The sequence below is a fragment of the Schistocerca piceifrons genome, chromosome 11 (assembly GCF_021461385.2).
Source record: "Schistocerca piceifrons isolate TAMUIC-IGC-003096 chromosome 11, iqSchPice1.1, whole genome shotgun sequence".
Lineage (NCBI taxonomy): Eukaryota > Metazoa > Arthropoda > Insecta > Orthoptera > Acrididae > Schistocerca > Schistocerca piceifrons.
In genome coordinates this window covers 144,432,421-144,456,779 of record NC_060148.1, presented here as the reverse complement: position 1 = coordinate 144,456,779, position 24,359 = coordinate 144,432,421, and the positions used below count along the sequence as shown (strand labels likewise).

General features: G+C 41.7%; 1 protein-coding gene across 1 annotated transcript in view; it reads left to right on the top strand.

The window, feature by feature from the left end:
- LOC124719822 (methylenetetrahydrofolate reductase) overlaps window positions 1-18,099 on the top strand; it is an 80,695-nt gene extending 62,596 nt beyond the window's left edge. Inside the window, exons 5-7 of the mRNA XM_047245011.1 lie at window positions 7,227-7,355; window positions 10,473-10,645; window positions 17,531-18,099. Of these exons, the coding sequence (XP_047100967.1) occupies window positions 7,227-7,355; window positions 10,473-10,645; window positions 17,531-17,636 (408 nt within the window). The 3' untranslated portion in view covers window positions 17,637-18,099. The remainder of the gene's footprint in view (window positions 1-7,226; window positions 7,356-10,472; window positions 10,646-17,530) is intronic.
- Window positions 18,100-24,359: the final 6,260 nt, after the last annotated feature.

The following is a 24,359-nucleotide window of genomic DNA, read 5'->3' as shown; positions in this document are numbered from 1 at the left end:
AGTGATACGGGATCCCTGATACGACTCTTGACAGGCGACACGTACATAAGCATCCTGTCCGGTCACCTGCATCCATTCGTGTCCATTGTGCATTCCGATGGACTTGTGACACCCCACATGTCCAGAATTGCTGCAGAGTGGCTCCAGGAACACTCTTCTGAGTTTAAACACTTTCACTGGCCATCAAACTCCCCAGACATGAACATTATTGAGCATATCTGGGATGCATTGCAGTGTGCTGTTCAGAAGAGATCTCCACTCCCTCATACTCTTCTGGATTTATGGACCGCCAGCACTACTTCAGTCATTAGTGGAGTCCATATCACGTCGTGTTGCGGCACTGGTGCATGCTCACGCGGGCCCTACATGTTATTAGACAGGTATACCAGTTTCTTTAGCTCTTCAGTGTGTATGAACTGTGTGTTGTACAATTGAGTAATTTTGCAGAGACATTCAGTGATGAATGTAGTTATTGTGTGCAGGGTGTGTTGTGAATAGAGTAAGTAGTAAAGAAGCAATAGAATTAAATGTAATGCCTGGTGTTGAAGTTTTTCCATGTGCCAGTTTAAGTATAATCTAGTTTTTCAAGTATCTAAATTTTTAGGTTGTCATACCACGTATTGTGTGTCATACAATGATATAATTTAGTTTCGCATGTACATTCAAAAGTATATGTGAATACTGTCTGAAAAATTGTGTTGCAAATAGAATTAGTAGTAAAGGAGTAATAAATTAAGGTGTCAAACCTGATTCTGAGCTTTGGTTGCACGAACAACAAAATTGGATTAAGCAATAAACTTTTTGAATTCCTTTATTTCGGTGTGTGTAGCAGCGAGAAAAAGCTGTGTAGAGCTGTGAAATTATGTGTAAAGTTTGTTGGAAGCTGCTAAGTACTTTCATTCTCAAATACTGGATGAATGAAAGTGGGTATTGGCATTCCATTTGTTACGTTGTCTCAAGAGACGTGCACATTTTTTAACTGTAATGCTTATCTTACTTTATTAAATCTCCAATGTAGGATTATACCTATTAATGAGTAGCTTACGACAGCACTTAAAAATTTCTAAATTTGGTCAATAATTATCGAAATATTAAAAATTGAATTTGCGTTGCCTCTATGCGGCAGCTGGTCCTGGATTCTGGGATAGTGTTTTATTAGTTTTAGCAGTCAGAAACAGATTGGAAATCTTGTATGGGTGCTACAGGGTAGGTTGTGCTGAGAAATAATTGTTGATAAAAAGTTCAATATGTTGCACCGTTTCAGAGTTAGCCAATCGGCCCATTGCACGTGCAAGAACGAGTGGCTCACCAAATGGATTTAATGTCAGTTGTTCTCACAGGTTAGATGACAACTCACACGACTGTCCGGCCTTCGGCTCATGTTTGATCCTTACTGACACCCTGTGTCCAATTTTTGTATCAGTTTCTTGCTCGGTTTTAGGAAACCAAATGAAGAAAACATTTGGTTTCAACATCTTTTTATAAACAACTTAAAATATGTATTATGATATATAGAGCACACATAAATGCGAGATAAAATGCTTTCAAATAATTCATTCACAAAAAGAAATGAAATACCTTAAGTAGTGCTTTTCTACCCTACAACACTGTTACAAGCATTACAGACTGTTTCTGACCATCCTGTAGATATTCATGTCCCTAAATAGTGACAAGCATGCTTGTCTTGACTCAGTGTTACACCTGTTTCTAGTAACGTGTTTTTGTAGTAATGACATTCTATTTGTTCTACTCGCATTCTGTCAAAAGATAATTCCATACCTTATAACAGACTCTAAGCAGCTGTGCTAAACAATTTTTCTCGTGCCACTACTGTCACTGCGAAAGCAAGACTGTTTAAATTGTTGCCAGCTAGTTTTTCTGCATCTACATACATCTCTGCAAATCACAGCACAGGGCACTTCTGACTGTACCACATTTTTGGGGTTCTTACTCATTCCATTTGCATATGGAGTGGAGGAAAAATGACTGTCTAAATTCCTGTGAGTGTGCTGTGATCAGTCTAACGTTTTCTTGACGTTCACTACACAGCGATGACGTTCACTACACAGCGATATGTAGAAGGCTGAAGTATAAGAGATGTGTTCAAAAGAAGAAAGTGATCCTGCCCACTGGCAATACACTGTTCTCAGCCTTTCGTCCATTTTTGGAAAGCCTGCTGAAACACACTTTTTGGGATGGCATGCTAGTGTCTTGTCACACTAGCCTGAATTTCCTTTATGGTTGGAAACAACATCCTTTTGATGCACAGTTTTAAGTTTGCGAAACAGAAAATATCTACTGGGGCTAGGTCCAGAGTATAGGATGGATGGGTCGCAGTGAGAGGCTGTCTGTTTGCATATTGCTGACGAGGGGTGACATGTGAGCCAGCGCATTGTCCCAGTACAGTGCACTAGTCCAGTTTTTCCTCAATTCTGGCCTATTCCTGCATACGGCATCCCTCAGACATGCTAACATTCTGTGGTTGACTTTCTTGTTTTCCATCTAACCAGGTAGTACAGCTGACTGCCATCAAAAAGCCCAACTATTGTCATCTTGATCTTTGACTTATTAATGCGAGCTTTGTTTTAGATGAGGAAAGCCTGTGACCACCCACTGTGATGACTTAAAACAGAGCGAGCTGGAACCTCCGGTCTGCTCTTATTGAACACCTATTACTAATCATTTTCTTTTTACTCTTGTTTAACTTTTCATTCAAGTATCTACAAAGCACAATCTACACAAAAAGTACTTGAACTTATCAAAACTTGAATCATAATTTGCCTCGTGTAAATGTGCTGATTCTGTTGTTGTAATTAATTTTGCTGAAAATCGTGTTAATTATAAGTTATTAACAGCTCTAAGCTAATCACTTAAGTTAGGTATGTTGACACCATTCATTATAATGACAGACACCCAGACTGTATAGTAACATACTTTGATTTTCCTAAAACTAATTATCTTAAGAAATAAAGTTAGGTACGGAGACACATTTCATTAGAAAGACCGACACCCAGACTTTATAGTAATATACATTGATTTCCCTGAAACTAAATGTCTTAAGAAGTAATTGTAATCAAAGTTCAAATTAATCCAGAATTACGTTAGTCATTTGTACCGTTATACCTGCTAGGTTCCAGCTTTTTCCACCATACTTTTGTTGCTCTTTTTTTCTGAATATGATGACATATGTCACTAATTGATTAATCCATTAATTAATAATTTGCCAAAATTTGCATCAGTGGTTATAAATCAAAAAATGGTGCCTGTGCTCATAAGTAGGTTATTCACAATGTGGATGTATAAAGTAGTTTATGACCTGTTCATTTTATTAGCCCTTTCTATATGTTGTAAACCAGATGATTATAATAACATGTAGCCTGTCTGAAATAGCAAAATCTAACTGAGGAATTTTTCAAAACATTATGTACTTTATGAAATCAGAGTATGTTCATAAGGACATCATTTCATAATATTGTTATAGATACTGACAGAATGTTGCTTGTTCATTACTTCACCCAACACTGACTATTTTGGGGTGAATAAATAAACATTTATTTATTCACCTCAAAATAGTCAGTGTTGGTGAAGTAATGAACAAGCAACATTCTGTCAGTATCTGTAACAATATTATGAAGTCCACAACTGGCATTCAGTCATGTAACATCACATATCAAAGTCTGGGGTCGGAAACATAATGGTAACATCTGTGTAAAGAGTCCACAGCCAATAATGACACAACTAACATCTCCACAAGCATCTGATTCGTACGTATCAAAATCTTGTTGTATCTTTGCAAAGTTCTTTGATCGAAGTTCAGTTCATGCTCGATCATCGATCATGCAGTATCTCAAAATTTTGTCGTGTTAATTTCTCCGTGCCAACTAAATATATTTATGTCTTTTATTATCTGTCATCGTGCAACTTACTGTGTCCACTGACTGTATAATTCAGTACCAACTCTACAATATCCATCTGTCAGATTCCGAGTAAAAGTGTGGTGTGATTGTACCTGCCACTGTCATCCTGTGTGCTGGGACTACGAAGGTGACTATCTGTAAATAATCTTCTTTGTGATCCCAAGAACTGGTCGTCACACAGTTTACAGTGATAGTAACTGCTGAAAGGTAACATTAATTAAAAGCTGTGCGACAAACATTTCTGAAAGCTTTCCCGTTACCCCAGTTTTACAGCGATTTGACAAAGAATCTTCAGTGGGCCTCTGAGGGAAGAATAATGATTTGCAAGTAGGTCATCCCACAGACTGCACCTTAATTTAAACATCATAGCCACGATCCTCTGTATCATCTTCTTTACGATGTTCGGAAGGAAGTTTTCATTGCCATTTCCAGTGCAACACAGTCCCTGGCCGATTTCAACACTTATCTGTTTTGATCGTCAGTCAATAAATGTGGCAAGACTTTTGAACTGACACGACGCATTCCAATATTGTCACACAAAATTTGAAGCACGATCCTACACTGACGCCCACTTCGTGAGCACCTTCTCGAACAGTTAAACGACAGTTTCCAGGAATCACAGCGAGAACTTTCTCGACATTGTCTTTGTATGTCGATGTGAACGGTCGTCTCTGCCCGGGACCCTCACGACTGACATTCTGCCGTGTTCAAAACATTTAAACCACGTGTAACATTCTGTGTGACTTGTACAGTTCTCTCTGTACATTTGACTGAGCATTTGAAATGACTCTAAGTTTTGCTAAGTTTTTAGCAAAATTTCACATACATGTATTGTTATTCGAGCTCATTCATTGTCAGTAAACCAAAAAACAGCTTGTGCATGTGCCCACTTCAGTATCTGTAGCTCATCAACTAATGGGCACAGCAGAATGAGGCTGAAGGCAGTTTGTTATCCAAACACAACGTGGCCGCGCTGAGTAACCACAGTGTGCACCCACTGCCAGCTCATGCACCATTTCAAAAGTTTGGCCTTTTCTTGAGCACGCTTCTTATTCCTACATTCTTCTTCTTCTTCTTGGGTTACGGCCTCTGTAGGACCACGGGTAGCCCCTTCGTGGACTGCATTTTCCTCTTCTTCTCCCAGAACCTCTTCATTCTTTCTCTTCTCCTCTCCTGCTCTTCTTCTGAAATCTTCAGTTTCCGTTTCTCCTGTTGGCTCCACTGGTGACACACTAATCTTTTCCTGTATTCTTCTCTGTCACTGATCTCCGGCATATTGGTCGGTGTATATTTGTTCGTCCAATTTTCCTTTCCTTCGACCTCGATGCCCGATTCCGACCGGTCCTTCCGAAGTTCGACAATCCACTCGGTTCCTGTCTTTCCCCTTGTCCTCCCTGTTGTTTCCCACACTCTTTTCCTCATTCTGTCCGTACTCATCCTAACTACGTGTCCAGCAAACCTTGCCCTTTTGAGTCTGATTTCCCCAGATATTGTTCTCGTGTTCTGGTACAATTCTTCACTAGGTCTTCGCATCCAACTCTCTCCACCTCTTTTGGGATCTAGTATTTGTCTCAGCATTTCTCTCTCTTCTTTCTCTAGTTGTTCTGCCCCATCTCTTCCTAGTGTCATCGCCTCAGCAGCATATAATACTGCATTCCTCACCGTTGCCTCGTAGTGGCGTATCTTTGCCTCTGTGGATATATTCTTTTTATTGTATGTCTCTCTCGTCATGCAGAAGGCTGACCTCATCTTCTTTATCCTCTCTGTTATTCCCTCCTTGCTCCTGTTCCTTCCTGTTATAAATTCTCCCAGCTATTTAAATTTGTCCACCATTTGCACAGTGCCTTCCGGTGTTTCCCAGTCTGCAGTGGTACTTAATGTCTCTGTCTTGTCCTACAGTCTACATATAATACCTGTTTTTGAGACTTTGTAAGTAGGCTTTCACGGGATAGTTGGCATCTTCCTTCAAGTATCTGCCAGTTCAGATTTTTCAACATTTGCATCGAATTCTCCCACAAGTGAAAGAGACAGATGACCTTTGTGCTGCCCTTCTTTGTATATGTTCAGTACCCCCTGTTAGTCCTTTGTGGCATGAGTCCAATACACTCTGTAGGTTGACAAGCAATTTGTAAGCTGTCTTCTTTTGTAGACAGACTGCATTTTCCGAGTATCCTGGTGACAGAGCAGAGTAAATCGAAGAAAGATGAAAGTAATGAAAAGCGGTAGAAATGAAAACAGCGAGAGACTTAAAATCCGGACTGATGGTCACGGAGTTCATAAAATTAAGGGATTCTACTACCTAGGCAGCGAAATAGCCCATGTTGCAGCTTGTCCAATGATGAACAGTAACGGTCCTGGTTAATTGCGGAGCCAGGTTCCAAAACATCAATGGAAAGGACACCATACTGATCCCAGAAGGAGGCGGCCATCAACTGTCGGCCTGTTGTTCGTTGAAGTCTCGGTTTCTTCTTCCGAGGGAATCCAGATGACACCACTCCGTCAACTGAGTTTGGCTCTCAGGTTTGGACAAATACAACCATGTTTCGTCCTGGGTAATGACACTGTCAAAACACTGTTTCCACTCTTCAGTAAAGGTCTTCGTGAGACCCTCGCACACATTATTCCTCATCATTTTCATTTCTCTTGTCAATAGTCTACGTACCCAATGTGCACAGATTTTTCTGTACCCTAGTGACTGTACCAGTGATACCACACTACCCAATGACAAACGAGTCATTTCAGCAAACTGCAGTCGATGGTCTACCGCATAGTGGATTGTCCAATAGAGAGAAACCACCTTCTTTAAACCTCTGCAACCACCACTGGATACTGCCGCGATCCACTGTGTCCTCCCCATAAACAGGGAGCAATTCCTCTGCATCGATGTGGCAGAGTCATCGCCGGTCCTTAAGAGGAACTCCATCACCGACCATTGTCGTAACCTGACATCTACTTCATGCCCATTATGGCTCACCTGTAAATGAAAGAAAATACTTTTATATAGCAACTTATAGCTAAATGTTCCAAGTATGTTCACAAAAAATTTCATTCTCCTCCTGCAAAAGATAAAAAAAATTAGAGACAAGTTAAACACACACACACACACACACACACACATATTTGATGAAGCAAAGTTCCCATCCTGTAGATGTGGTTAGTTAGTTCCCGTGAGTGAGTAATACATTTCTGTGGATTGGGCGCACCATTTCCCTAAATGATAAGATGTTCTGAAAGTGATTGGTAAAATTTAGCCGGTTCATAATTCATTCTGATTTTGACCAAATGAAATAAAATATAATATTGTTACAGGTGAAAGCTGGAGCAGACTTCATCATCTCACAGGTCGTGTTTGATGCGACTACATTTCTTCGGTTTGTTGAGGACTGCAGGCACATCGGGATAACAGTACCCATTCTGGCGGGTGTACCAATTGTAACGGTAAGTGAACATCGGCAAATTGTGTGGGCTTGCTTCCAAAATACATGTAAACCTCAATTTATCACTTATGATATAAACGTGAAGAAATTGTTAGAAAGTACTGGACCAGATTGGTGACTGGATTCAGCATTTCCTCTTAACACGATTAAATTCATCTTAACAGGATTAAATTGATCAATGTAAGGATAGGCACACACTAACAATTTTTCGATCGACTGACTTTACTCGGCCAATAAAGAGTATCGAGGTATCTTGCAAATTGGCCGATAACTCTGCATGACCAATTTATTAATCAGACAACAGTTGACATAAACGTGGACTTTGAAATGGTTGCAAGTGTTTGCTCTGTGTAGAAGAAACTACAGCTAGAATTTTGGGTCCAATACAAGTAAAAGGACAATTTGGTAGGTTGTATGAAGGATTGAGATCACACCCTGAAAAAGTTAGGAAGTATGCCAGAGTGTCTATCAACAATGTTGATATGTTACTTGCAATTATTTCACTTCCTTAAATATCAGAATGTCATTCATAATAGTATTTCAGGTACTGAAAGTCTTTCGGTTGGCATAAGAAAAATACATTTAACAAGTGAAACATTCAGTGCAGTTTACAAAGTTAGGTTTCATTTACTTGAAATTAGAGATAGAGGTTGACAAAGTCAAACCCTCATTGTCACCTTCTGTTTCTGCTAAATATATCTCAGCTGAAGCTCTTCTGAAACAGCAACTGATGAATGAGATCCACATGCTTTGCTCAGCATCAGCAGTTGCTTGCAGTACTTTCATTTTTGCTTCCAGTTTTTCTGTGGTACTGAGTCTTTGAAATGAAGACTACACAAAATGTGTCATCGACAACTTCTTTGCTTTTGCTCTAGCATTTCTTATTTTCCTGGGCACTGATAGCTGTGTGCTTTTCTTGTGTCTTCTGCGCCTCTGCTGTCCACATTGTATTGTGGTAATGGTATTGTGTGGGTGTTGTGATGGGTCAGTGCTGGTGCTGGCGCATCACCACGCGAGGCATTTCTGAGGCGCCCCTGGTCTCCCTGTTTCCACCCACCCCCCTCCTGCTCTTTACTTTACCTACTGCCCTGACGTCCCTTTTCCCTCTGTGTTTACATGTTATTCCTTCCCCTTGACTGGATTGTGCTGTTTGTGTTGTTTCTCCCCTGATTTCTGCCATATTAGATCACAAGACCAAAAGAAATGCCATGTGGCTAGGTAGACTGTTCGCCTGGTGCAAGTCTTTCGAGTTGACGCCACTTCGGCAGCTTGCGTGTTGATGGGGATGAAATGATGATGATAAGGACAATACATAACACAGTCCCTGAGCGGAGAAAAATCTGTGACCCAGCCGGGACTGCTGACTGCTCAGCTACCACGGGCGGACACGGGACAGATGACCACACTGTTTGGTCACTAGGTAGAAAGAAGTCTCTTTCAGCATCATTGGTGTTGTGGATTTAAGTCCACGGGGCATAATTTGTTTCACGGTTTGAGGACAGTGCATAGCAGTACCCACGCAGAATCAGTATTGTAAGGTGACTGACAGAAAATGTAAGAGAACTGGAAATTCCAGTAAAATATGAGCAATGCAAATTGACTGCTGGACAGTTTCAATGATCCATTCCTATCACCCCCAGTAGGAAAATTAGTCACGAAGGATTCTGTCGTGCAAAAGAGTAGCATTCTGTCGTGCAAAATAGCGAGAACCGTTATAGGTTTGGTAGGCGAATTCGCTGAAGACGTGCTTTAAGTTGTTTCACGGTTCTAACTTATTGGACAGATTGGATTGTGCATCCTTGCTCCAAAAAAATCACCTGTAATCACACCCTGTACATCTGAAAATACTCTAGCCATTACTTTCCCTGATGACCACACAGTTTTGAACTGTTTCTTCTTCAGTGGGTTTCAGTGATGCCATTTCATTGACTACCTCTTTCATTCTGGTGCAATAAAATGAACCTATGTTTTGTCTCCAGTCACAGTTTTTTCCAGAAACTCCTCTCCTTCAGAACAGAAGCACTGCAAGAGTTGAGAGGCAATTGCTTTTCATGTCTCTTTATTCTGATTAATTAACATTCTTGGAACCTATGTTGCAACAAATGTATCTAAGTTGTTGAATAATCGTCATCACACTGCACTTACTGAGGGAGTCGGTATTTTGTGACACAAGTCATCCAGCAGTCACTACAAACAATGTCATCGACTCACCGAATGCAGTCAACAGCCTGCCACTCCGTGTTTCGCCAGCTGACGGTGTTTGTCATTCAGCTTTTTTACAGTGATGAACTCGTCGTCTAACTGCACTCGTATCCACTGTTGCATCACCTTACACATTTTTCTGTGTTTCATAAATGTGAATGGATATTTCACCTTCTGCATTCAAGAATTATATCAAAGAATGCTGCTCAATACAAATGTTGGTGTCAGTCATTTTGCAAGCGACTGCAGGTACTGCCATCTGTTGATGCAGAAAGTTACTACTGCAGCAGATTGGAGAAGAAGCTTAGTGTAAAATGCCAAATTCAAATTTTTCACTTAACAAACTCTGTTTAAGGAGAAAAAAATAGGAGGCACCATTTTTTTGACTGATCCTCGTACAGTGTTTATACATCTATCATGTTTATGGCAGTTTTCAAACCATTTCAAAATGTCCTAATGCAAAGGCTGGAACTGGTAGTGGGCTCAATAAAGTTCTCAACAGTAACTGGAGAAATTTTTCATTAATTAAATATTCCTATTGCTCACTTCTTCTGAATAACACTTTATTTACTTTAGGTGCACTGCCCCAGAAGATAATCTATAATAAAACAGGGAGTGAATATGCGCACTCTCTGGTCTTTAGGTCAGCACAATGGGAGAATCTGCTAAGGGCATAACAGGTTGAACTCAGCTTCTCAATTAGTTTACCTCTGTATTGACCCCATTTTAACTTGTAATCCAGTTAGACCCTAAGGAATTTTACACGTTGCACTTTATGCAGTGTGTGGTAATTAATGTCTGCTCGTGGTCTAGTATGTCATTATCGGTCGTATCAAATTATGTAACGCAGCAAGGGGTAGACCCCGGGCACAAAAGCGTGCACGGGATTAAAAAATTTACGGGAGGTTCTGTGCAGGACGCGGGAATCCTCGGGCGGCTCTGCAAGCTGTGCCGGGTCCCGGTGCCGGAGGCGATGCCGGCCGAGCTGTCACGCGGCGACAGAGACGCGGGCGTGCGGTGGTGCGTGCGAATGTGTCGGCAGCTGCTGGTAGCCGGCGTGGACGGCATCCACTTCTTCACCCTCAACAGGTGAGAATCGCACGAGGCTAGGCTGTAGCCCATCTCCACAGGTGATGAAAATTTTCACGCACATTCTCCCATTGCTGCAACTGACTTGAAGAAGTGTCGTCCTGGCTCACTATTGTGCCAGATAGCGTGACACTCTGAAAAGTTTAAATCTGTTTACCTTATGGGCCTCTTGCACCTTAAGATGTTCTTAAACCCTGCGACAGGATTCTTGTTGCACCCTTCAGCAATTCCTTATGCTCACTTATTTGCGATAAAGTAACGCAGTGTTATTTGAAGCGATGCAACTTATTTCAAATGTGCAATAACTGAATGTGTGGACTAAAATCTTAAACCCACCCACTGATTTTATACAAAATATTTGTTTTATAGTTTGTTATGAATCAGTTTTTGGCTTTGTAGACCATTGTCAGAGAAGTTAATACTAAATGGGTAACCCACACACCATCAGTGAGAGTTTGTAGCTGCACAAAGACTGCTGGTCCAAAGATATGTGATCTTTTACAAACATATATCTCTACAAAACCCAAGCAGAGAGTAATTCAATACATTTAAGTTTTTTTATATGTCTATGTTTCTTCAAGTATCTACAGAACATTTCATAAATCTGTGCAAGGACTTGCTGTGGTTCATGTCACTGCAGAACAGTCAGTACTGTGAAAATATGTTAATTTGAGTATTAAAATAATAATAATAACAACAACAACAATAATAATAATTATAATTATTATTATTATTATTATTATTATTCTTATTATTATTATGAGTTTTTCCTTTGGTTATTGAGTGTAAACATTATGATGGAGTACAAATCGAAAATTTATTTATGCCTTCATAGATTCAAAAATACTTGTGACTATTAAAACCAGTGGACATCCATTGACTCAGTAACTGAAAGATGACCTGTTCTGCACAATAGTATAGAGGTTGGTTACAAGGTTAAGTACAAGAACTTTATACTTTCAGCCCTGTGACCTCTCAGAATCTTGACTATTTCTAAAAGTAAAATCAAAGCAAAATTGTGGAGACAAAATCCTTACTTCCCAAAGTACCATCAGGTTATTGCAAATAACAGCCAGAATTTGAAAAAAAATAATGTATATAGTGCTTTTAACAATGTAGTAATTATGCTAACTGATAATAAAGAGGTCTTCAGATACTACCGGGTGTTTCAAAAATGACCGGTATATTTGAAACGGCAATAAAAACTAAACGAGCAGCGATAGAAATACACCGTTTGTTGCAATATGCTTGGGACAACAGTACATTTTCAGGCAGACAAACTTTCGAAATTACAGTAGTTACAATTTTCAACAACAGATGGCGCTGCAAGTGATGTGAAAGATATAGAAGACAACGCAGTCTGTGGGTGCGCCATTCTGTACGTCGTCTTTCTGCTGTAAGCGTGTGCTGTTCACAACGTGCAAGTGTGCTGTAGACAACATGGTTTATTCCTTAGAACAGAGGATTTTTCTGGTGTTGGAATTCCACCGCCTAGAACACAGTGTTGTTGCAACAAGACGAAGTTTTCAACGGAGGTTTAATGTAACCAAAGGACCGAAATGCGATACAATAAAGGATCTGTTTGAAAAATTTCAACGGACTGGGAACGTGACGGATGAACGTGCTGGAAAGGTAGGGCGACCGCGTACGGCAACCACAGAGGGCAACTCGCAGCTAGTGCAGCAGGTGATCCGACAGCGGCCCCGGGTTTCCGTTCGCCGTGTTGCAGCTGCGGTCCAAATGACGCCAACGTCCACGTATCGTCTCATGCGCCAGAGTTTACACCTCTATCCATACAAAATTCAAACGCGGCAACCCCTCAGCGCCGCTACCATTGCTGCACGAGAGACATTCACTAACGATATAGTGCACAGGATTGATGACGGCGATATGCATATGGGCAGCATTTGGTTTACTGATGAAGCTTATTTTTACCTGGACGGCTTCGTCAATAAACAGAACTGGCGCATATGGGGAACCAAAAAGACCCATGTTGCAGTCCCATCGTCCCTGCATCCTCAAAAAGTACTGGTCTGGGCCGCCATTTCTTCCAAAGGAATCATTGGCCCATTTTTCAGATCCGAAACAATTACTGCATCACGCTATCTGGACATTCTTCGCGAATTTGTGGCGGTACAAACTGCCTTAGACGACACTGCGAACACCTCGTGGTTTGTGCAAGATGGTGCCCGGCCACTTCGCACGGCCGACGTCTTTAATTTCCTGAATGAATATTTCGATGATCGTGTGATTGCTTTGAGCTATCCGAAACATACAGGAGGCGGCGTGGATTGGCCTCCCTATTCGCCAGACATGAACCCCTGTGACTTCTCTCTGTGGGGACACTTGAAAGACTAGGTGTACCGCCAGAATCCAGAAACAATTGAACAGCTGAAGCAGTACATCTCATCTGCATGTGAAGCCATTCCGCCAGACGCGTTGTCAAAGGTTTCGGGTAATTTCATTCAGAGACTACGCCATTTTATTGCTACGCATGGTGGATATGTGGAAAATATCGTACTATAGTGTTTCCCAGACTGCAGCGCCATCTGTTGTTGAAAATTGTAACTACTGTAATTTCGAAAGTTTGTCTGCCTGAAAATGTACTGTTGTCCCAAGCATATTGCAACAAACGGTGTATTTCTATCGCTGCTCGTTTAGTTTTTATTGCCGTTTCAAATATACCGGTCATTTTTGAAACACCCTGTATATATTTCAGTATCACTTATAACTTCAGGTGCACTGCTATGTTAACTTCTGTATTGAGCACGGAACATAGCTCAAAAGGAAATCTTCAACTGATGTTGAGGGATGACACACACTATTACTCTGACACGGGAAGCACAGGCCGGAAGGGTTTACGACACGCTCAGTGCGTGACATTGTGATCCCCCCTCGTGGCAATCAGATGTGGTCGAGCGGAGCCTCGCATTCCTGTACAGACCATCGTGGGGGCACTGTCACATCTGAGTGTCCCATAAATCTGTATACTGCACAATTTGAGTAGCGGGCCAAACGAAGACTCACAATGAGGGCCCTTTCAAATTCTGTTGTGCAGTACACGGCACCTCCGTGTCTTCTACAGTGATCTCACGACGTCTGAAACTGTTCACACCCCTTATATTCCCTACACGGTCAGGTAACAACACTGAACGTGAGAAACACTAATGTACTCTGGCGGCCGTGCTATCTGCCGTAGAGAACTGAAGCTGAATAATTTTAGGAGTAAAAGAGAGTGCTCACAGAGTAGCAGAAGCACCGAGTTGTCGACAACCGCAGAGAAAAGAAAAAGAAAACCTGCCAGTGTTCAGAATTAATCCTTTATCGAGCTAGAGTAAAATGTACACATAAAATGCACACGCATATGCACACTCCTGTGCCCTTATGTAGTCTGTCAACAACTCGGTGCTTCTGCTATTCAGTGAATAGTCTCCTTTACTCCTAAAATTATTTACCTTCTACCAGAATGTTTCATTGTATTTAGAGAATTGAAACTCTTTGTACTTACCGATGCAATGTACTAAGTTACATTGATATTTGGTAATGTCTTCTGGTTGTTTCACACTTCCCCCCACCACTTTCCCTTAAGGCCCTGCCCCCTCCCCACCCCTATGCAGTAATGTATTTTATTTTTGATTATTGTTATTACTATATTAAAACAAATTAAATTATTATTATTTTTAAAATTGTATGCACCTATAACATATTGAAAGTTGTGATGGTGGCAATTCGTGTACATGGTAGACCATTTTAATCCATAATGGGGAATAACTCAGGATGGAGATGAGACACAGCAAAATGTTTTATCTAAAAGTTGTAGGTGGCAAAGAGGGTCACTCATTGCCACTAATCCCCATGACCTCGAACGGTGTTTTCGAGGTGATTTGGAGAGTAAAGTGATTTTTTTTTAAATGTTAACCCTAATATCCGATTAGAGATTTGAAAAGAGCGAGAAATTTTACGTATAAAATGATGCATTATTCTAGGTCGTGGCTAGTTCAGTGAAGGTCAAATAAGCAAATATGTTTTTAGTTCTAGTAGGGATTAATTTAGAACAGAGGAAGAATACAGCAAAATACATTGTTAGATAAACTGGAACGAGCATCCCGAGGAATGCGAGGTGAGTGGACTCGTACAGTGACTTGTAAATCAATTATCTACATTTAATTAATGTTTTTTCTGTGTTGCAGATGCCACAATAACATTTGTATGTAGTGATATATTCATTTTTGTCTATAAACATGTTAACATTAAACATAATTAAAACATAAAGTTCTAATCTGTGGACTGAGCAAGGTGGTGCAGTTGTTAGCATATTGGACTCACATTCAATCTCGTGTACGCCATCCTGATTTAGGTTTTCTGCGATTTCCCTAAATTGCTTCAGGCAAATGCCAGGATGGTTTCTTTGAAAGGACACGGCCGACTTCCTTCTCCGTCCTTCCCTAGCCGGATGGGACCGATGACCTTGCTGTTCGTTCCTCTTCCCCAAAACCAAAGAACAAATCAAATCACTGTTTGCTCTTTCCAAATCCGGTGTCACAAATAGGAGTTTCCGTAAAACAAAACTCAGTCTTTGAATGACCTTTGATAATTACTTTCAAAATTGTGGTTACTGGTAATGATACGTGACTCTTATGCCCCTTTCAGCATGCATTTTGCTGTATCCCCCCCTCCCCCTCCCCCTATTGCAACTTAATCCCTATATAACTAAAACATATTTGCTTATTTGACCTCAATTGAGCCTTGCCACGACCTTGAATAATGTATCATTTTATGTGTAACCTTTGCTGCTCTTTTCAAATCTTAGGTGGCTTCCCACACTCATTTCGGCAAATGCTCGGTTGGTGCCCAACATCTGCCTCAGAGAATACAGTATGTGAATAAATAAAATATAATAAAACAGAGGACAAAGTTTACACGATTCCCAAATAGATGGCACACAATTTAGAATAAAGTGAACTCTGTACTAGACAGGAAAAATGTTACAGATAACTATAGAAAGAAGAAATATACTGTGCACACTCTCATCTTCCTACATGAAAATTGTTAGGTTAACAGGCTGAAAGTCTATGTTCCTAGTTTGACAGAGACTCTAACACCTTATTGCATCTCAGCGGACTTCTAAATCACCGTGGGAAATGTCTCGGACTATTTGGATGGGCAGGTGAAATGTAGCAATAAATTTTCGTGCAGATTGGTACCTCTGTCAGATGTAATCATTGATGAAGGCCGTAGTTGGATGTGGTGTATCAGAGAGAGAGAGAGAGAGAGAGAGAGAGAGAGAGAGAGAGGGGCGGGGGTGAAAGAGGGGAGTGGGAGGGGCCAGGTGCTGATCTATTAAGCAGACTTCCAAGGAAAATCCCAACTTGGCCTCATATTTTAAGGGAGAAAAAACGCACTTGCAAGATATCAGATCCAGCAATCCGTCCCATGCGAAAATTTAGGTCATAATTCTGATACTATGTGTTAATGACCTAGTGAAAGTACAGCTTTTAAACGTTCACTTGCAGTGGTTGTTTGTCTTCACTCCTTCGCGCAACAGCGGTCTGATGCCCACATGCAAAGTATTGTACAGCAGAGTGACAACCGGAGCTCTCCTGTTAGCAGGATGTTGGAGGAGGGTAGCAGAGTCAGGGTGGGGGAGGGAGGGGTGCAGGTGAACACATCTGCCAAACAAGTGTTGAAATTTGGTTGTAGCACATATTATGTCAATTTTGCACACACAAACACTTATTATTACTTTAACAGTATTCTTGTATTTATATTCTGCAGCTATAAATATACCTTAAAATGAAAATGAATGAATTGGAGTCACTGATGAATTGTTATGTTAATAATTTGTAATGTACAATTTAATTATGCCTTTCATGTTGAAGGATAGCATATCTTCTGCAAATTTACTTAACTTTAACAGTGCGTGATCTATAATACTGCAACAATCGTGTTAATAATTAATGTTACACTACTTCTTTAATGACACACTTTAGTTTCATTTTTTTTACTCTGCATCTGTGAATCACCACATAAAAATGTTCAGAGCAGAGATGTGTGTGGCACCAGCCACAGATTATAGACCATGCATTTTAACATCAGTGTTGTTCATTGTGTCAAAACAGAACTTCACAAACCTCACTTCACACAATAGTGCTAAACACTCGAGCATTGTTGGTGAAACACACTGAGCTTGTGTGGTGATTTGACTGACATTCTCCAGGTGTCACATGCATATACAGCCAGCAGTAACGTGATAGAGAAGTACAGCCAAAGCTTTGTGGACATAACTTGTAGAGTGTATTTGCAATATGGATCTCATTTATTGAAGTGCTACACAAATTTTATCCATTCTGCTATTGCCTACATGTTGAGATATGTAAATTGGTCAACATCTTGTAGAACCTTCTGTTGTTTTATCACCATTTATTTTTAGCCCCACAGAGCTGGCCATCCTCTCCAGCTCAGTACTCATTAATTGTAAACTTTGTGGGGGAGTTTCTGCCAGAAGAACAGTGGCATTAACAAAATCCGTATCTGTAAGCCTAGACCCCTGTTATAGGTGTCCATAGTTTTCTCATTGTGAAGTCTACAATTAATATGAGAAGGAATGGTGACAAAAATACACCGATACCTGATGCCTGTCAGAACGCTAAAGAAAGGGATGTTCCCATTTTATGTCTTCATACAGCAATTCAAGGTTCTGAAAACATCGTTGAGATGGTCAGGAATTCCATAAGCTTACAATATCCACAATGATTTACCAGTTTATACTGCCAAAAGTTTTTTTTAAAGCCCAACAAAGTTTAGGTGCATTGGACAGTTGAAATCTATTTATTGTTCTATTACATTTTGCAGAGTGATAATAAATCCAGTATTGTTGTGTTCCAGCATTGAAAACCTGAAGGAAGTCCTACAGCAGCTGGCAGGGAGTGGACACAGTGCAGAGGCAGAGGCAGAGGCAGAGGCAGAGGCAGAGGCAGAGACGGGCAAGTAGCTGCGGTCAACTCCTGCCGAGTCAAAGGAGTTGTGACGGAGCACATGTGATGCTGGCATTAATGAGGGACTCTACACATCCTCCGTGTGTCGAAAAACTGGTCTCAGAAATGTGACTTGGAATGTTGACGGTGAAGCGAAGTGATGTAACGTAACGCACGATGTGAGTGAGCACAACTACGTTGCTGTATACGTCGTGAGCAGCAGCTTTGAGAGCCCACAGTGACAATACAGTCTGACCTGACCGAGATCCGCACGGTCCTCTCTCTACTTTTTGACACATTCACTGATGCTTCAACCAAAAAACACGGAGGAAAAGATGAAAGATATGTTTAAATGAAAATATACAAAGAATGCCTTGTTACACAGAAAGTCTGGAAATGACAAAAAGTTTGATTACTCCTAGCTGTTGTAAGAAAATGTATGTTTTTATTAAAATTATACAAATTTTTATATGGCATTTACTTGACTGTTTAATTGTAAATTGATGCAAACAAATTATGAAGCACAAGTTCTACTTGCTGTTGTTGCAGTTGGCCAGTTTGAGTGATTTCATATAAATATTAACTACCATGTTACTTTGTGCCAGAAAATTCTATTAGTCCACATGCAGAATAAAAATGATTACAACTCTGTGTGTCAGAGGCAGTTGTGACCAACAGCAGAGACAGAAAGCGATAGAAAGGCACAGAGCTGTCTGAAATCACCGTGCCGACCGCGGTGGTCTAGCGGTTCTAGGCGCTCAGTCCGGAACTGCGCGACTGGTACGGTCGCAGGTTCGAATCCTGCCTCGGGCATGGATATGTGTGATGTCCTTAGGTTAGTTAGGTTTAAGTAGTTCTAAGTTCTAGGGGACTGATGACCAAAGCTGTTAAGTCCCATAGTGCTCAGAGCCATTTTGAAATCACCGGGTGCACTAAAAATTATTGCATTTAATGTAAATGTGGTGTCCCCTATCACAGCTTTCGCACCCTTGAAATTTAACATTCTCATTTCCTTCTACTTTTTGCGTTAAGAGCTACTGTCAAACAAACAAAATTTAATTTCTTTATTTGGAACTGTAGGTATGTTTCTCAGGATATCATTTCAGCATGTAAGTTATGGAATATTTTGATGGCCAGATAATCTAGTCCTTTCTGTACCGATTGTATTGTCCCAATAACACAGGGTGTCATTTTCATTCTGTGTGCTCTGTTTGTTAATATTGGTATTTTCAAATTCTTAGCAAACAGTGAGTGACTACGTAAAGAAGTAACTACACTCCTGGAAATTGAAATAAGAACACCGTGAATTCATTGTCCCAGGAAGGGGAAACTTTATTGACACATTCCTGGGGTCAGATACATCACATGATCACACTGACAGAACCACAGGCACATAGACACAGGCAACAGAGCATGCACAATGTCGGCACTAGTACAGTGTATATCCACCTTTCGCAGCAATGCAGGCTGCTATTCTCCCATGGAGACGATCGTAGAGATGCTGGATGTAGTCCTGTGGAACGGCTTGCCATGCCATTTCCACCTGGCGCCTCAGTTGGACCAGCGTTCGTGCTGGACGTGCAGACTGCGTGAGACAACGCTTCATCCTGTCCCAAACATGCTCAATGGGGGACAGATCCGGAGATCTTGCTGGCCAGGGTTGTTGACTTACACCTTCTAGAGCACGTTGGGTGGCACGGGATACATGCGGACGTGCATTGTCCTGTTGGAACAGCAAGTTCCCTTGCCGATCTAGGAATGGTAGAACGATGGGTTCGATGACGGTTTGGATGTACCGTGCACTATTCAGTGTCCCCTCGACGATCACCAGTGGTGTACGGCCAGTGTAGGAGATCGCTCCCCACACCATGATGCCAGGTGTTGGCCCTGTGTGCCTCGGTAGTATGCAGTCCTGATTGTGGCGCTCACCTGCACGGCGCCAAACACGCATACGACCATCATTGGCACCAAGGCAGAAACGACTCTCATCGCTGAAGACGACACGTCTCCATTCGTCCCTCCATTCACGCCTGTCGCGGCATCACTGGAGGCGGGCTGCACGATGTTGGGGCGTGAGCGGAAGACGGCCTAACGGTGTGCGGGACCGTAGCCCAGCTTCATGGAGACGGTTGCGAATGGTCCTCGCCGACACCCCAGGAGCAACAGTGTCCCTAATTTGCTGGGAAATGGCGGTGCGGTCCCCTACGGCACTGTGTAGGATCCTACGGTCTTGGCGTGCATCCGTGCGTCGCTGCGGTCCGGTCCCAGGTCGACGGGCACGTGCACCTTCCGCCGACCACTGGCGACAACATCGATGTACTGTGGAGACCTCACACCCCACGTGTTGAGCAATTCGGCGGTACGTCCACCCGGCCTCCCGCATGCCCACTATACGCCCTTGCTCAAAGTCCGTCAACTGCACATACGGTTCACGTCCACGCTGTCGTGGCATGCTACCAGTGTTAAAGACTGCGATGGAGCTCCGTATGCCACGGCAAACTGGCTGACACTGACGGCGGCGGTGCACAAATGCTGCACAGCTAGCGCCATTCGACGGCCAACACCGCGGTTCCTGGTGTGTCCGCTGTGCCGTGCGTGTGATCATTGCTTGTACAGCCCTCTCGCAGTGTCCGGAGCAAGTATGGTGGGTCTGACACACCGGTGTCAATGTGTTCTTTTTTCCATTTCCAGGAGTGTATATTGTGAAGATCTTTCTAGTGTGTCTTCTTGCACCCCCATTTGTCTTCTAGGTGTAAATCTGAGAATGCAATTCTCCCATCTCACAATCTCGTTTAATTTGTCTCTCGTTTGAATTTTAACTCCCGTAACCGTGTTTTTAAAATATTGCGACGTTATGTATGCTTTTTCCTGTTTACTCCCCATCTGCATAATTAGATACGCACTATTAGCATTCTCTCGTATCTTCTTTTCCTCCATTGTCTTTGTGCTCTCTTACTCGGCAGGATCTGTTACTTGCTTTAAGTATCTAATTGTCAACAATATTTTCCTTCATATTTGAAGATACTTTTATTTAAATAATTACTAGTGTAACTTTGGCTAAAAATCATTCTACGTTATGTAGTTCTTTAATGCTGTGACTTAAAGATTGTTATACCAGTAGACACTGTTGTTAACAGCAAGAATAGGCTAATCTCCGAACACACAGTTGTAATGCTTGGCAATGCTGATGCTGCCACACTGGAGAGCTCTCCCTGCCATTGGCTGCTACGAATGCTTCGTCTACTGTTGTCACTCGCTTCTGTCCGGCTTGTCTTATCCGTTCTCTTGTAATACACGTATGGAATAACTAGACGGGAGACACGGGTGCTGCACTCTTGATGCTGGGTCAAAAACGCACGAGAATGGACATATTGTGAGCACAGATGAAACCTGGGTGCACTACTATACCTCAGAGGCAAAACAGCAGTCAAAGCAGTGGGAACATGCTGATTCTCGGCCACCAAAGAAAGCAAAGACAATTCCTTTGCTGGGAAAGGTCATGGCATCGATGTTCTGGGATGCGAAGGGGATTCTGTTTGTAGATTATCTCCCCACAGGGCAAACAATTACTGGCAAATACTGTGCGAACCTCCTGGACAAATTGCAACAAGAGATACACGAAAAAAGACCGTGTTTAGCAAGGAAAAAAGTCATCTTCCATCGAGACAGTGTGCACCCGAAACACGTGTGCTGTCGCCGTGGCAAAATCACACGAACTAAGGTATGAATTGTTCCCACACCTGCCTTATTCACCTGATATGACTCCGTCAGACGTACATCTCTTCCCAAAAGTGAAAATTTTTCTCGGTGGACGAAGTTCAAACAAAGAACTGATAGCAGGAGTTGACAACTATTTTGCAGGCCTGGAGGAAGCTCATTTCCGAGATGGGATCGAGGCACGGGAACATTGTTGGACAAAGTGCATTAATCTACAAGGAGACTACATTGAAAAATTAAAAAAAAAAAGTTTCAGTGATGTAAGTACTTTTTTTCTATTCCGTTCCGAGAACTTTTCAAACCACCCTCATATATCCTACGAGGCACGGTAACAATACTGAACAGGAACAATACTAACTCACTCTGGTGGACATTCTGCCCACTGGAGAATTACAACACAGTCTATGTGTACGTTACATTGACATCAAACCGTGTCTTCTAGGTGCTATACACTCCTCGTGCCTGTTGTTAAAATAATTAAATCCCCATGATGATAGAAATGAGAAATGAAAGTTATTGTACTAAAGGCATATTAAGATTTTAATTGATTTATTTCTGGGGTGAATTTTATTTTTGAGACAATAAACTCTTTCGTATGTTAAACTCATATTTACAAAATCTTTCAACCTGGAAAGTGTCCGTGGAGCAAATACAGCACACATTCTTTAAACACGATTTCTGGACAGCTACACGCTGAAAATTTACACTCGGGCCAAATAAATTGACTGGGAGACTCTCATAGATTTAAACTTGCTAGAAAAAGTGAAGCACCCAGAAGACACGATTGAATGTCAGTGTAATTATGTGCATTTACACACCATCGGAGGGTATTAAATGATTAGACTTGCAATTTTCTGTACAGGCAGAATGGCCGCCTGAGTTCATTAGTGTCGTCAGTGTTTAGTGTCGCTACCAGGTCCAGTAGGCACAGGGTTTCTAAAGATCCTCATAGTGGGTGTCCCTTTTGCCGGCTGGTCAAATTGTCCAATATCCACATTTGTGAGGCTTTCAGATGTGACAGTGGTTCGATGCTGGACTGCAGGGGAACGTGAAGACGGGCATACTCGTCATTGAGGTTCCGGTCGACCCTGTCTGGCCACCACGAGGGAGGATAGCTGTTCTGTGCACCGAGCCTGTGTCTGCCTTCTGACAACAAGTAACGGACTCCCTGCAGCATTCCGAGTCGTCCCACACCATTACTCGAAGACTGGCAGCAGCCGGACTGGGGAATTGCTCTGCCGCGTGTAGGTCGTCGTCAACACCACGACAAGACGGCCGTGCGGAATAGTGCTGCGATTGGGAAGCGTGGGCTGTTGTGTAAGATTGTGTTCGGTGACGAATCGAGGTCTCGACGACTGTCGGCGGCAAGTGGTGGTAATAACTTTGATGGCACGATGCTATGTCACAGACAGTGTGACAGCATTACAGTGCCATTTTTTAGTGAGACAATGTTCGTCCACACAGGGCACGTATTTATACGAACTGTCTGCATAATGTTCGAGGTACTCCTGTGGCTGTCGAGATCCCCAGATCTGTCCCAAATAGAATATGTAGAATCAGTTCCGATGTCAACTCTGTTGCAGTGCCAGTATCTACAATATTTAGGAGCAGTTACGACCAGCTTGTCACAGGAGAGGGTACTGCTAGCTGTATGTTTGTGGTTGTTTGTCAGTAATTAACTGCCTCCAGCACTATAAGCAAGGTGGTATAAAAATGTGATAGAGAAAAAAGTGTTCTATATGAACTACGCTAGAAACTTACGCGGCCAAAGTCATTCTTGTATATAGCTCGAAAGCTGCAGCAGATCACAGAACCACGAGACAGATACCGCACAGTGGGTGACAACAAATATTCCAATGGTGCAGTTTCAGCAGAAAGTATCGACAGGTACGTGAAATAAGACTTGTAAGACACATGACTGGGAATTGTACCTCTGGTGTCCCATTACCTTTCTACTCAAATGGGCATTTTTGAAAGAAAATACACAGCAGATGGTTTTCAATCTCTTCATATTTATTGTCACAAAATACTCCCTTTCTGGTGACCAGCTTTGCAACAAACACGAATCGCAATATTCAAACCAGATCAATAAGTTACACTTATTAATAGACATTCATAAAGTTCACTGGTCGTAGATAGATACTCATCTACACAACCGATAATCATTGTGGCTTCATATTTTAATAGTTTGGCACTGACAGACTGCCAAAACTACTCGGTGCTTGTAATTTCACTACAGACCAGGATTACCTGACGCAGACTGAACCCTGCCATAGTAACAGTGCTTTCTGACTATTGTCAAGCCTATTTATAGATGCCTGTAATACCAAAAATTGCAGTTTGGTAAAATATAAGCTTATTAAATGTTAGTTAACAAATTAAAAGGGACACACAATTGTTCATCTAAGATTGGTACAATCAAAAAAAAGGTAAAATAACAGGGACAACATGGTCAGGTTGATGTTAATTTACTCTCGGATTCCCGAAGACCACCAAAAAGTTTCAAGAAAGCGACATTTTCTAATTGGAATAGTTAACAAACTGAAAAATTATTTTGGTAAAAATTTGCTCTTTTGGACACAGAACAATCAAGGTTATGGACTATGGTACTGCACTTTGGGAAAAAGTACATTTTAAAATGCAAAAATTCTGAAAAACAAAAATTTTGAATACAAATAACTTCTGTGATAGAAAGCTTTCCGAAAAAGTAAAGTGTTTGTTGAAAAGAGGAAAATGAGGACTTTCAAATGAGCTACACCAATTTAAAAACAAAGAACTATTTATATGAGTGCACAGTGTCTGTTCTTTTGGACATGTCTGAAAGAACAGACACCACGCATTCATACAATTGATTCGCCTAGATGGGCAATGACTGCACCTTCTTCACTGTGGATGCACAAGTGTGCTGGACCTCCTGTTGGAATCTCAGAATAGCGAGCACGGAGGAAATGGGCAGGGGCTGCGGATAGGTGGCACTCAGTGGGAATGTGGGTCGGCCATTAGGCGTGCCGAGATAGTCAGTG